A 13,515-nucleotide genomic window follows, 5' to 3' on the forward strand; every position below is an offset into this window, starting at 1 on the left:
AACACTTTTAAAATTGTGTGCAGTGGTGCTATAGAGCAAATCAGATATGGCTTATGACTGGTACACTCTGTCTGAAAGGTGACATACAGGACCATATACAGAATATTCCATTTTTAAACAGGAGACATCCTTCCCATGCATAGTCCACACCCTCTGCCATGGCACCAAGCCCCTCTTTTTCATGTCCATCCAGTGTAGCCTCTTTTTTCCCTGAGCCATCTTCCCTTACTCTAATGCATTCTATTAAGTCCTGTGTAGTTCTGATTCTATTGCCAAAAATTAATTTTTAAAAAGATTTTATTTATTTATTTATTTGAGAAAGAGACAGTAAGAGAGGGAAAACAAGCAGGGGAAGCAGGACAGGGAGAGGCAGGCTTCCCACCAGGCAGGGAGCCTGATGTGGGGCTTGATCCCAGGACCCTGGAATCATGACCTGAGCGGAAGGCAGCCACTTAATGACTGAGCCACCCAGGCACCCTGAAAAATTCTTTAGAGACTCTGGCTTTGCCCAATACAACCTTTCCACTGAAATGTTTTCTCTGACATACACCCAACCTTTGTTGTCCCTTCTAGCAGAGATTGCCTTATCTCCCATATTCCCTGTGGGAGACAGGACTGAGTTGGGTTAGCATTCATTTATCTGTTTTCTTAGAACAGCCGCTAGAGACCACCGGAACATCCCTGCCTCACAGCTCCTCAATTTCCCCCCATGCCGTAGCTTTTATAGCCGCCTTATATACCACAGACAGATGGGTGAAAATTTATTTTCTCAAAATGTCTTTCCTACTTTAATTTCTTGTTCATCGTATCCTTCCTTACTCCACTGAACTAGCCCTTTGATTTTAAGGAGATGTCAAATGCTTTTGACCTGTTTTTGTTGTTTGTTCTTATCTTACAAAACTGAGTTCTGGCCTCCCTATTCTACTTCTTGCCTGGTATCCAGGGTCAGGTTCATCAACTAAGATCTTATCAATTCACTAAATTCCATGACTTTTCTGATTACCAACACAACAGGAACCCAACCCATTCATTTAATCCTGTCCTATAAGTATCTGTTACAGAAAAATGTCACTGGAATGACTGGATGCTACATTTGATCAAGGCAGAGTACCAATAACACCATGCAAAGTAAAAAATGAACAAATGTAGGGGTGCCTGGGTGGCTCAGTTGGTTTAGCGACTGCCTTTGGCTCAAGTCATGATCCCGGAGTTCCAGGATTGAGTCCCGCATCAGGCTCCCAGCAACATGGGGAGTCTGCTTCTCCCTCTAACCTTCTCCCCTCTCATGCTCTCTCTCAAATAAATAAAATCTTAAAAAAAATAAACAAATATAGTCTATGGACCCTGCCCTTTAATATTCAACTTGGGCCAAAAAGTTTGTCCTCTGGTTGAGAAAATGTCCAAATCTGCTTTAATTTATTTTAAAAAATTGTAATATATTATTCTTCAACTATATATAACAATACCTCTTATAACTTGCTGTTCCAGTGCTGGCAGATATTTTGCTCAGATTGCAGGGTCCAGTTAAGAGCCCTACTTAAAGAGTTAGTTAAAACAAGCTCAATCTTTGTAAACGTCTCCATTTCAGCTCTCAAAGAGAATGAACACCTGCTTTTGTCCTACGTTTCTAGGTTTTCTGTTGAAATCAGACAAAGTGAAAACTATAAATGATTCCCCAAATTATAGTATCTACAAATCATTCTCCATTCCTCATGCTGTATGTCTCAATTTTGCTTCTTCTTTCTAGCTAAGACACAAGCCAACAACCACAATGGCACAAGAATGAAGCTTGCTGATCACGGAGACATTTTCTTATTTGGCTTCAAAACTTACTCATTCAATAATGCTTTCAGATGGAGCTGTAAGCTGCGTACTGCTGTGTGAACGTTATTCAGTTCTCTTGACTTTTGCTGAGTTTTGGATAAACGCTGGGGTACTGACTGGTGCTGAGTTTCAAAGTACCGATAAAACTCATAGCTGCGCTTAAGCTCTTCCAAGCAGGCAGAATGAGCATGAGGTAGACCTTGAGTCACATCAGATAAAATATGATGAGGCAAAAGTGCTGGAGTCAGTAAGGGCCCGGGAGGTGAATTAGCTGTAGAAAGTAATAGGGCTAACCGCCTGAAGAACTCTGAACTCTGTGCCACCCAGAGTTGAAACAAAACCTAAAAAGGAAAAGAGACTACATCAATTCAAAAAAAGAATTGGTCAAAATTCAAAACAAACTACAAATTTGTTTATCTTAACTTCTGGTTAAATTTCTTACTTTATCATAAGTAATGAATATAGGTGAGCTTGAACTAATCCTGAAGATTAGCCAAGAATGTCAGATCAAATTATGTAGTCATGGCATGTTGGAACTTCTAGTAAGAATATAACATGTAATACCAGTATATACTTTAGAACAGTTCTATCCCAGAAAAGAAGTGTTGATAACAAGATACATCTATCAGAAGTGAATATTCCTTGATGAATTACTTGAACATTTTAAACAAAGCAGAAAAGAAGAAAGTAGGAATAATGGACCTACAGAAGTCTAAAGAAATGAGTCAGTGATACATCCAGAATTTAGGGTTCAAACTTACACCATTATTTCAGCCTATGAAATAGCTAAGAGATAACATAAAAATCAGTGTAGAGTATTCATACTTGGAAGGTCTGGCACGAGAAACTGCAAAACCCATTCTTGAGATACAAAGAATCAACAAAGGCTTTCTCCATATGTAGTCCTGTTCAACATGAGGACTGTAAGGACACTATCCCACAAATAAACAAATACATGAGGAAGCAATCTAATATGAGAGTTAGCAGACAACAAAAAGATAATTGAAAACTTTGGATAATTCAGATTTCAATTTTTCACAACCATGAAAGTGGACATTAATCAGACTGCTTTATAAAATGAACTTTAAGTTATATAGACAATGAATTAAGATAATTTAATATAAACCACTCTTACTATTAACTTATTTTTTAAAATTGAGCAAGGTCAAATTTCTAAACTGCTAAATACACACTGTCTAGGAATTCTTGAATTTATATAAGCAACTGACCTCACAAGTCTTCTTATTTAACCATTAAATTTTGGGACCACAATGATTTTCTTTAGTCCTTTATTTGATCATTCAGCATATTCTTGAGCACCTAGATGTGCCAGGCACTGTTCTAGGTGCTGATAATACAACAGAATACGAAAGTGAAAAAAATCCCTTTCTTTCTTTCTTTCTTTTTTTTTTTTAAAGATTTTATTTATCTGACAGAGAGAGAGAGAGAGAGACAGTGAGAGTAGGAACACGAGCAGGGGGAGTGGGAGAGGAGAAGCAGGCTCCCGCCAAACAGGGACCCTGATGCAGGGCTGGATCCCAGGACCCTGGGATTATGACCTGAGCCAAAGGCAGACACTTAATGACTGAGCCACCCAGGTGCCCCCAAATAACCCCCTTTTCTTTAAAAGATTTTATTTATTTATTTGACAGAGAGAGATCACAAGTAGGCAGAGAGGCAGGCAGAGAGAGAGAGAGAGAGAGAGAGAGAGGAGGAAGCAGGCTCCCTGCTGAACAGAGAGCCTGATGTGGGGCTTGATCCCAGGACCCCAAGACCATGACCTGAGCCGAAGGCAGAAGCTTTAACCCACTGAGCCACCCAGATGCCCCCAAATTGCATTTTTTAAAAAGAAGATATTATTTATTTGAGAGAGAATGAGCATGAGTTGGTGGGGTGGAGCGAGAGGCAGAAGCCGACTCCCCACTGAGCATGGAGCCCAACATGGGGCTAATCCCCGGACCCCGAGATGATGTCCTGAGCCAAAGTCAGATGCTTCACTGACTGAGCCACCTATGGCATTCTGAACAACTTTAGGGAACGAAGGAAACCAGTAAGAAAATTATCGCAGCAGCCCATGTAAGAAATGATGAGGGCTACAATGAAGATGGTAGGAAGGGCTACAGAGTGGATGGTTTTAAACATTTTCAAGGTCAAACAGACACAAGAATCTACTGATAGACTGGATACAAGGGATAAAAACACAGATAAGAAGGCTTGTATCTAGGTTTCTAGCTTAATAATTTGCGTGGTATCAATAAGTGTATTGATACGGGTTAGAAAGAGGATAAGAATAAGTCAAGGCAAATTTCAAGTAACAGTAAAGATTAAAAAAAAAAACAAAAGAATTAGAACATTTACGTGACTCTGGACATTTTAAAGATGTAGAGACTGATGCAGTCTCAAAACAAAAATGGATCGTGGTATCTATGCTGTCAACTACACTTGCCCCGGTTTCATGGTATCAGGTGAAGTTCTGAAGACTAGAAACTAAGAAACATCTAAGTGGAGTTCACTAAATACTGAAAAAGAATCTAAAGATTCACTATTTAAAACCACTACTAGAATCTCACCAAACACATGGTTTTTGTAACTTGCTTTATTTTGTTTCTTCCATCTTAACAATTTTTCTACCACCCATTCCAAAGAATGTACCATAAATCATTATCAATCTTATATTACTGAAATTCTGTTTCCAATATTTGCTGTTTGGGGAATATCATGAACATACTCTGAGTACATTCTGATTACTCAGATAAATCTTTAAGCTTAAGATTACTGAAGAGTACATACCTTTCTGAAGACTGGTATTAACTGCTCAAGTGAACGAATTTGTACTTCTATTATTAGTGTGTAAGGTCTCTCTGCTCATAGATAATGAGTATTATCAACTTTCAATATCCTTGGCAAAATGTCTACTTACTACTAATGAGATTGAAAGTTTTATCATATTTATTGGCCATTTCTATCCCTTCCTTTGTGCAGCCAGTCCATGCACTTGCCCTATCTTGTCTAGGTTTTACACACCATACACACTCTGCTCTTTACTATGCAGAGAATTATATCTACTTTTGTTAAAAACCATTGCAATTTTTTTCACTTAGAAGTTTCTTTTTTTTTTAGAAGTTTAATTCTTATACAGTCAAATATATTCTTTTTAAAATTTTTATTAACATGTAATGTATTATTTGCCCCAGGGGTACAGGTCTGTGAATCGTCAGGCTTACACATTTCACAGCACTCACCATAGCACATACCCTCCCCAATGTCCTATCCTATCCCTATCCCTAACCCCCCAACCCCCAGGAACCCTCAGTTTGTTTTGTGAGATTAGAAGTCTCTTATGGTTTGTCTCCCTCCCAATCCCATCTTGTTTCATTTTTTCCTTCCCTACCCCCCACAACCCCCAGCCCTGCCTCTCAAAATCCTCATATCAGAGAGATCATATGGTAATTGTCTTTCTCTGGTTGGTCAAATGTATTCTTTTATGCAGATTTTCCAAGGGAAGATATAGATCTTATAAGTTCTTTATCCAAGTTTGTTAAAACTAGTCATAAAATCACTCATATTGGTTTTCTGTTAATGTAAATTCACTTATTTATAAACTCTGACTTAAGGCAAGAAATTCTTATAGTAAGAATTTTAACTATTTTTGATATCAAAATATAAGTATCTCCTCATCCAATTTTAACGATGCTCTCAACTTTTAAAGACAGCTTCCCCAACATCAAGAAGGCTACTATGATGACAGTATTCAGCAAACAATAAAAAGGAACAGGTGGACCATTTATGTTCATACAGCACAAGTGCAATCCGAGTGCATCTATCTTTTGCTCAGCCCTTTTGTTGCACAGATAGAGTACCTTCAAAGCAGGGAGGCTGAAGCCATCTGTAAGGTTATGTGCTTCCTCTTCTGAAATTTGCTCTTCACTAAGTCCCAGGCCCAGCTCCTTAAAAGGCACCACACAGATGTAGTTGGTTACATTGTCACTCTCAGAGTTCAGGGGGTAGGTTAAATTAGGTTAAGGCAATCAACAAAGCCTTTCATTAAAAAATATAAAGGGTACAGTGAAACCATCCAAAATTACCTTTACTAATCTTTATTCTGAACTTTGAGTGGAGGTGATGAATATCCATTTAAAAAAAAAATCTTAAAATCTACTATATTGGGGCATCTGGGTGGCTCAGCAGTTAACGTATCTGCCTTTGGCTCAGGTCATGATCCCAGGGTCCTGGAATCAACCCTCACATCAGGCTCTCTGCTCAGCGGGAAGCCTGCTTCTCCCTCTCCCACCCCTCCGCTTGTGTTCCCTCTCTCGCTGTCTCTCTCTCTGTCAAATCAATAAATAAAATCTTAAAAAAAAAATCTATTAACATACCTCAGGTATCTTATAGGATACTTATAAATAAAGTATCTTTTATCTATCTAAAGAATTAAAAGTTCCGGGGCGCTTGGGTGGCTCAGTGGGTTGGAGCCACTGCCTTCGGCTCGGGTCATGATCCCGGCATCCTGGGATCGAGCCCCGCATCGGGCTCTCTGCTCAGCAGGGAGCCTGCTTCCTCCCTTCCCTCCCCGCCTGCCTCTCTGCCTACTTGTGATCTGTTTGTCAAATAAATAAATAAAATCTTTAAAAAAAAAAAGAATTAAAAGTTCAACTCTTCACAAGTGCTAAAGTAGTAACTTAATTATTTTTGACAAGTACCCTTTGAAACTGTATTATGTACTTTATCATTATCATGGCTCAGTATACCACAGTAAAGATATCTCTCTTCCTCCCAGTGTGCACACTGCAGAACATCATTAGCACTAAGCCTCTTCTATCTCAGTAGTTCGACACAGACTACCGTTCTGTTTCTGCTTTCCTCTTCCTCAGGGGCATCTATCAATTTACTATGTGACTTTATTCCCCCTTCAATAGTTTTTGTTTTGTTTTTTAACATAAGGGGTGGGGGAGGGACAGAGGAATAAAGAATCTTAAGTAGGCTCCAAGGCTCGACACCCAGCACGGAGCCTGATGTGGGGCCTGATCTCACAACCCTAGGATCATGACCTGAGTCAAAATCAAGAGTCAGATGCTGAACCAACTGAGGCACCCCACCTTCAACAGTTTTTGTAAAGACTTATTTCCATATAATTCTTGATACTGAACTATTTTTGTATTTCCAGCATACTCTTATCTGCTCATACATAGAACAGTATTTTAATATAGTGCTATAGTCAATCTATAAATATTCTATTCAAGTATTTTGTATCTCCATCTGTGAGTTTGGTCTAGTTTTAATTCTTTATAATTTGTGTTTTGGTATTGCAATTATAGAAACTTCATACATAAAATGATGTAGCGGAGGCTTTCTAGCCTTTTCTATGGTCTAAAATAGTTTTTTGGAAAACTCTAAAACCATCTGGGCCTGATAGTTAAAATTTCTTTTATTCATTTAGTTTTTGAACAAGTAATATATCCACAGGATTAAAAATTCATAAGATATAAAAAGTCCATAAGGTATTAAGAGGTACAGTAAAAAGTACTTCCTACCCCTGTCCCGTAGTCACATCATTCCCCTAGCCAAAGGCCAAAGCAATCACTGTTATTAGTATCCCTCAAGATATTCTTGTGCATCTTTCAAGATACTTTATGCACACATAAAAGCAAATCCAAATATAAATGTGTATGTGCGGATATGTATATATATGTACAATGCAAACACCCATTTATTCCCTATATATATCTCCCATATATATCTATAGTCTTACACACACACACACACACACACACACACAAATCCCTGTTATGCACAAATGGAAGCATAGTGTAAATAGTGCTCTGTACACTTCTTTTTTTTCAACAACATGATTTGGATAGCGTTCCACAGTAGTGCATCAAGAACTTTATCATTTTTTATAGCTGCAAATTTTCCATTGTTTACCTATAACCAGTTGTGTTGTTTTTTAAATGGAATATTTTTTAATCATATACCTAATCTCTTTTAAGTTTTTTAATTCTTCCTAGGTCAGTTTTGAATATTTGTATTTGGATAAGAAATTATCCATTTCCTTCTACATTTTCAAAGTTGCTGTCACAAAGTTGTATGTATTATCTCATTATGATTATTTTAAGTTCTTCCATATCTATGGTTACAGCTCTGTTCCCATTACTAATTTTGTGTATTTCTCCTCTTTTTACTTTGATCAGACATGTGAGGGCTTATACTTATTGGTCTTTTCAAGGAAACAGTTGGTGACTTCTTTTTTATTTTAACTCCCTATGGTTTTTTGAGTGGTAAATATGTTCTGGTGTCTGCCTACCTCTGAATCTTATCTCATGCCTCCCAACTTACTCTGCTCTAGTCATGATGGCCATCTTGCTGTATACTCCAATCATGCTAAAATAACTCCTGCCATAGATCTTTATACTCCCTGTTCCATCAGACTGGAACATGATCTTTCTCCTCATTCAAATGTCATTTTAAATGTTAACTCTTCAGGGAGGCCTGCTCGTAGGGGACTACGATCTAATCAAAAGCCATAACCCACCAATCACTCTCTATCCTACTCAGCTGGGGTTTTTTACTTTGTAACAGATATGTAAAAATCTCATCTGTTCACTTTATATTCATTATCTCATCCACTAGAAGACAAGAGCCATGAGTACAAGGATCTTGTCTGTCTTGTTCACTGCTAGGTTTCTATTATACAGAAAAATGACTGGCACAGAAAACTCATAAATTTGCATCATTTTTAAGCTATTCCTTTTCATTCCCTTATCCCTCACTGAACTGTAAGTATGCTGAGGCAGGGACCATGCCTATTCTGTGTACCACCATAAATCCAGGGGCTGGCATATTGCTTGGCACTGAGTTTATTCTCAACAAATATTTACTGAACGAGTAACTACTTGAAGTTCACATGCCACACTACCATATCTCTATTTCTTTCAGTATCTTTGTTTCATTCTGCTTGGAATGCAGACTATTATTCTCCTCAAGGCCAATTCCTTGAAAGCATTCTCTGACCCTGCCAGCCAAGTACATTGTCCTGCTATGCTGGAAGGCACCCTGGGCACTTGTATTGTATTATGAATACCAGTTTATCTACTGAATATACTAAAAGTCTTTAAAAGTAGGTTATACAAGTTTTTACTCTATCTTTGTAACACACAGCAGGCAGGTATTTAGGCAGAGGGGAAACTGAACGGACAAGTTCATGACTAAAATTTCTAAAGTAGTACAATTTGGTACAGTTAAAAAATATATAGAAAGATTTCATGTCATTAGTCCTAGAGTTAAGACACAACTTCAACTCTTACTAGTTATGTCATATCAAACAAATCACACAAAGTGGAGAGTTTACTTAGTTTTCCTCCTAAAATGGAGACAAGAAGATCTACCTGGAAGGGTATATACAAAGATATATTCAAGTACTCTGTAAACTTCAAGCATTATATTGTCAGTGCTATAGCATCCAAAATATTGAAGATAGAAGTAGTATTTTTGCATTCCATTTACTCATAATTTAAATGATCTATAAATCTTAACTGAAATAAAGATCGTATACACCTTTATTTCCTGATTAACAGAAGTAATTTCCTGATGTAGTAAAGTGAAGTGACAGACTTACTGCTATGCAGTCCGAGTGTTTATTATACACAAGATGCTGTCTAAGCACTTCAGATGCACTAACTCATTTGATGTCAACAAAAGCACAGTCAGGAAGAGTATGTTGTTACCGCCATTTTTTAAATGAATAAAGCAAGGTACAGGAAGTTGAGAAACTTGCTTAAGGTCACCTAGGCAGTAAGTGATACAGACAAAATTTAAACTTAGCCAATCTGACTTGAGAGCCTCTGTTTTTTTTTTGAAAGGGGAAGGATTTCCTGTTACCAGTTTATTTCCATGTCATGACGCAAATTTGCCAGGTCCAGCAGCTTTTAAAAATGTCAGACCTAGCAAAGCCAGATTCTTCTGACTTTATCCTTTGTACCAGTAATGGCAGGGCCTTCAAGTTTTTTCCTTGTTGAAACTGAGCCACACGAGACCAGAAAAACTTTCTTCCTGTCTGTTATTGTTATTCCCCCTAGAATGCATTTCCAGTTTTAAAACAGAAATGATGATGGAAACTAACTTCAAAATAAGCAATCTCAGTTTACACTTAACTTTCACAGGTTGCAACTACACTATCTATATCCATGACTCTGGAAGCATATTTATTCTTACATATAGACAGAAAAGGATATTTTTTCAGCATATATAGGGTAGCTAGCCTTGCTGCTTGAAAGTTGGCTCTTACAGTTCTGTAGACAGCTTTCCGAAGACCGATGAGATGCTGACTGGGATGCTGTCCAGCTTTATTAAATGGGCAAGCAGCACTGACCCTGTCAAGCAAACTTGAAAAGTAAAATGTGATACAACTGTACAGGTGTCCTAAAGTTATTGTTTCCTAAATCCACAATTCTATTAAACTTAGAAAAAAAAATCCTTTTTTGTGGTTTCTATTAGAAAACGATTATAAATATCCCAACTCAGGTCTCATGAACAGCCATTTCCCTAATATAGCTATTGCCACCAAAAAAAAAAGACAAGTGAAAAATTAAATCTCAAAGAGTAAAGGCTTCTTTTGATATGGGGAAACAATAAATTTTAGTCAAAATATAGTAGAAATGTAGGAATACTTATGTAACACATAGCAATTTTTTGATACACTCTACTTGCTAAAATATACTAAATCAGTTTTCAAAACCTCTATCTATAAGAAGTATGAAAGCCTTAATTACAAATACTTTTACATTCTTAATATGCATTTACGTATGTTTATCAATCATATTTTTGGTCACTTGTACAGAACAATCAAATACTGTTTAGAAATACATTCTGTACATTCATAAAAGTAGGGTGAAATGACTTACCCACCTGCTGCCACTGGCACTTACCTACTCAAAATGAAGTAGGGGACGCAGAGAGATAACAGGACCAGTGGCCAACAGGGGAATGCAAGTAGAAAGGCAAAGGAAGGGTTACTAGGTAGTAGCGTAGCTACTCTCAAAACTACTCAAGAGGAAGCACACTTCATAGCACTTTCCAAAAGATAAATGGGGAGTACCTATTTGCAACAATGATGAATAATATATCATGTTTTTATGAACGAAACAAAAAATAATTACATATTACACAGCTATTGCATAATAGTTTTTCCACCTAACCAGTAACCTCTCCCAGTAGAAAACAAAATACTGGAATTTATAAGTGTCTCAGACTATAATGACAAATTTGCAAAACAAGCCATCTAACTCAAAACTCTTAAAATATTAAACCAAGCTAAAATATATTCAGACATTAAAAATTTATTTTTAAAAAAAGAGGACCATGACTGATAGGCTTATTTTAAAATAATAAAATGAGGCAAAAAAAGGTTAAATTCTTTGCTAGAGAGGACAAATTGAGGCAAACAAAAGAGGACATGTTTTCAGTATATGGCACTATTGTGTGAGTTTCAGTTTACTAATAAATCAGTTTTAAACATAAAAATATTTCTAAAAAAGTTATGATTCAAGATTCATTATCCCTCATAATTTTTCTCAACCCATTAGCCAGTTAGAAACAAGTAAAACAATTTTTGCCAACATTTCTTTTGCCTGCCTGCATGTCAATGCATGGAAGTCATAATCTAGAAGTCAGTCATGTCTAGCTGGCCCATTTTAGCTCTTCATGCCAATTCTATACATAATTCTATAACGTAAGTTGGAAAATGACAAAACGCACAGAAAACCCTTTACATGTCTAAGCACTAATTGGGCACATAGCCACTCTGCTTAACAAGTCTTCTCAATGAAATACTGTGCAAGTCAAGAATGAAAAGGAGCTATTACTTAGTGTTGTTTTTAACTTTTTAAAATCAGTATGTTCCAACAAATTAGTATTTGTTATGCTCTACCAAAAAGTGGACTTTAACTACAATATGAAGGGCAAAAATTAACAGAGAACTATTACATTTTGAATTGAACAGAAAGAGAAGTTATAAAAGCTCTCTCATGGCTTGGGATTGTTTAAACACTGTTCTAGAACGCAACAGAGTGAAGAATGAGATGACTATTAGAGATTCTTCCACTTCCCTGTTTCGTGATTGTCCACATACAGCTTTTCCGTCAGGACTGTTTAAGTATTCTTAATAAGCACGGCAGAGTGAAGAACGAGTTGACTACCCAAGGTTCTTCTGCTCTCCCTTTTAATGATTTTCCAGATATAAGTAATTAAGAGTAATAATTATTCTTCACCATATACTTGCTTCCTCCCGCCTACAGATTACAAAGGTTATATGAGTTAAATAAATGGTTAAATATACTATAGTACAACTCTCATTTGTTAGTGGTTAGCAGGCAGCCTAGTGGACCAGATAAAGCTCTAGAATCAGGTGGAATGGATCTGAACATTTGCTCTACCACAGGTAATTGTATGCTTTTGGTTATATGCAAAATTACTTAGCACAGTATTTGGAACATAAATGGTGCTCAATAAATATAACTACCCTTTTAATAACAGAATAAATATCCTATAAATCTGGTAGCTTAATATTTAATTAAGACTAGACTAGACTGGTGAATATTTAATTTCCTGTGAGAATGTGAAACATCATTATTTGCATGATATTCTTAGAATACTAGTGCCATAATATCTGCTAACATTTACTAAAGAATATTATTAATGCATGGCAAATTTTTTCAAAATGAATTCAAGTCCAATATATCTATCATTTAAATTGAGGAAAGAGAGCATCTGGCAGAAAGTAAACAAACATTTGTTGGGTAACTTTGCATGCTAGGTTCAAAGTTAGGCTCTCTCTATATATTATCTCATAAAATAATCACGTTAACAGAGAAATAATCATAATTCCCAAAGCTCTTTGGTTTCTCAAAGTAGATAAGCAGAATAATACTACATATTAAATCCAGCATCTAATGCATTTGTTCCTTCACAGTTAAGAGACTTCAGTAAATGCCTAAGAAAAACCTACTTTTTTCTATAAATGCAACACAGAGCTGAAAATAGGTAATAAGTACTCCAATTTATAACTATGTAGTAGAAAAGAATTATTTAAAAAATAAAATGAAAAATGAACTCACAGTGTAAATCCTCTGGAAATGACTTCGGTTTCTTGAATGAGACGTAAAGCTTTTCTCACAAGGTTAGTAAAAGCTCGGCTATTTGTTGCTGTATCTTCTAAATGGACATTGTATTTTTTTAGAGTTACTTGTAGTTTGGCTGTCCTCCATAATCTCAAAGCTCTTACGATCAGAAAAATAAATAGAATCACTCCCCATACCAGCCAGGAAGATGCAATCCACGAAGTGGGAAGCATAATGAGCAAACTAATGAAGGCAAACAGCACTGAGACATCCCTATAACAGAGGAACCAAGAAAATGATATCCATCAGACTAGGGAAAGATGTGTTAGTAATTTAGGTTTACTAAAATAGATAAAATGCTAGCTTCTTTGTAAAGTGTGACTTAAAAGAAGTATGACATTTAAACAAGTAATGTGAAATAGTTTAAAAATATCTGCAAAAAAACATTGGTGCTTAGGTATTAAAATCTCAGCTAAGTTTAGGTAAAAGACATAAGTAATAGGTATCTTCAGAAATGACTTTTTAAAAAAAGATATGGATTCTTCTAACAGAAAAACAAAGAGTTTAAAATCCAATCTTA

The 13,515-nt window shown here is 36.4% G+C and overlaps 1 protein-coding gene across 3 annotated transcripts in view; it reads right to left on the reverse strand.

Moving 5' to 3' along the window:
• The window catches only part of VEZT (vezatin, adherens junctions transmembrane protein), a 67,431-nt gene that overhangs the window by 14,159 nt on the left and 39,757 nt on the right, over window positions 1-13,515 (reverse strand). Inside the window, exons 5-8 of one of the 3 annotated variants that reach the window (XM_080811425.1) lie at window positions 12,933-13,208; window positions 10,106-10,190; window positions 5,685-5,771; window positions 1,834-2,165 (exon numbers count right to left, since the gene is read on the reverse strand). In XM_080811425.1, the coding sequence (XP_080667551.1) occupies window positions 1,834-2,165; window positions 5,685-5,771; window positions 10,106-10,190; window positions 12,933-13,208 (780 nt within the window). Of the gene's footprint in view, window positions 1-1,833; window positions 2,166-5,684; window positions 5,833-10,052; window positions 10,203-12,932; window positions 13,209-13,515 lie in introns of all 3 variants that reach the window. The other 2 variants (XM_080811424.1, XM_080811423.1) reach the window with 2 other exon arrangements.

Source organism: Martes martes, assembly GCF_963455335.1.
Source record: "Martes martes genome assembly, chromosome: 8".
Taxonomy (NCBI): domain Eukaryota; kingdom Metazoa; phylum Chordata; class Mammalia; order Carnivora; family Mustelidae; genus Martes; species Martes martes.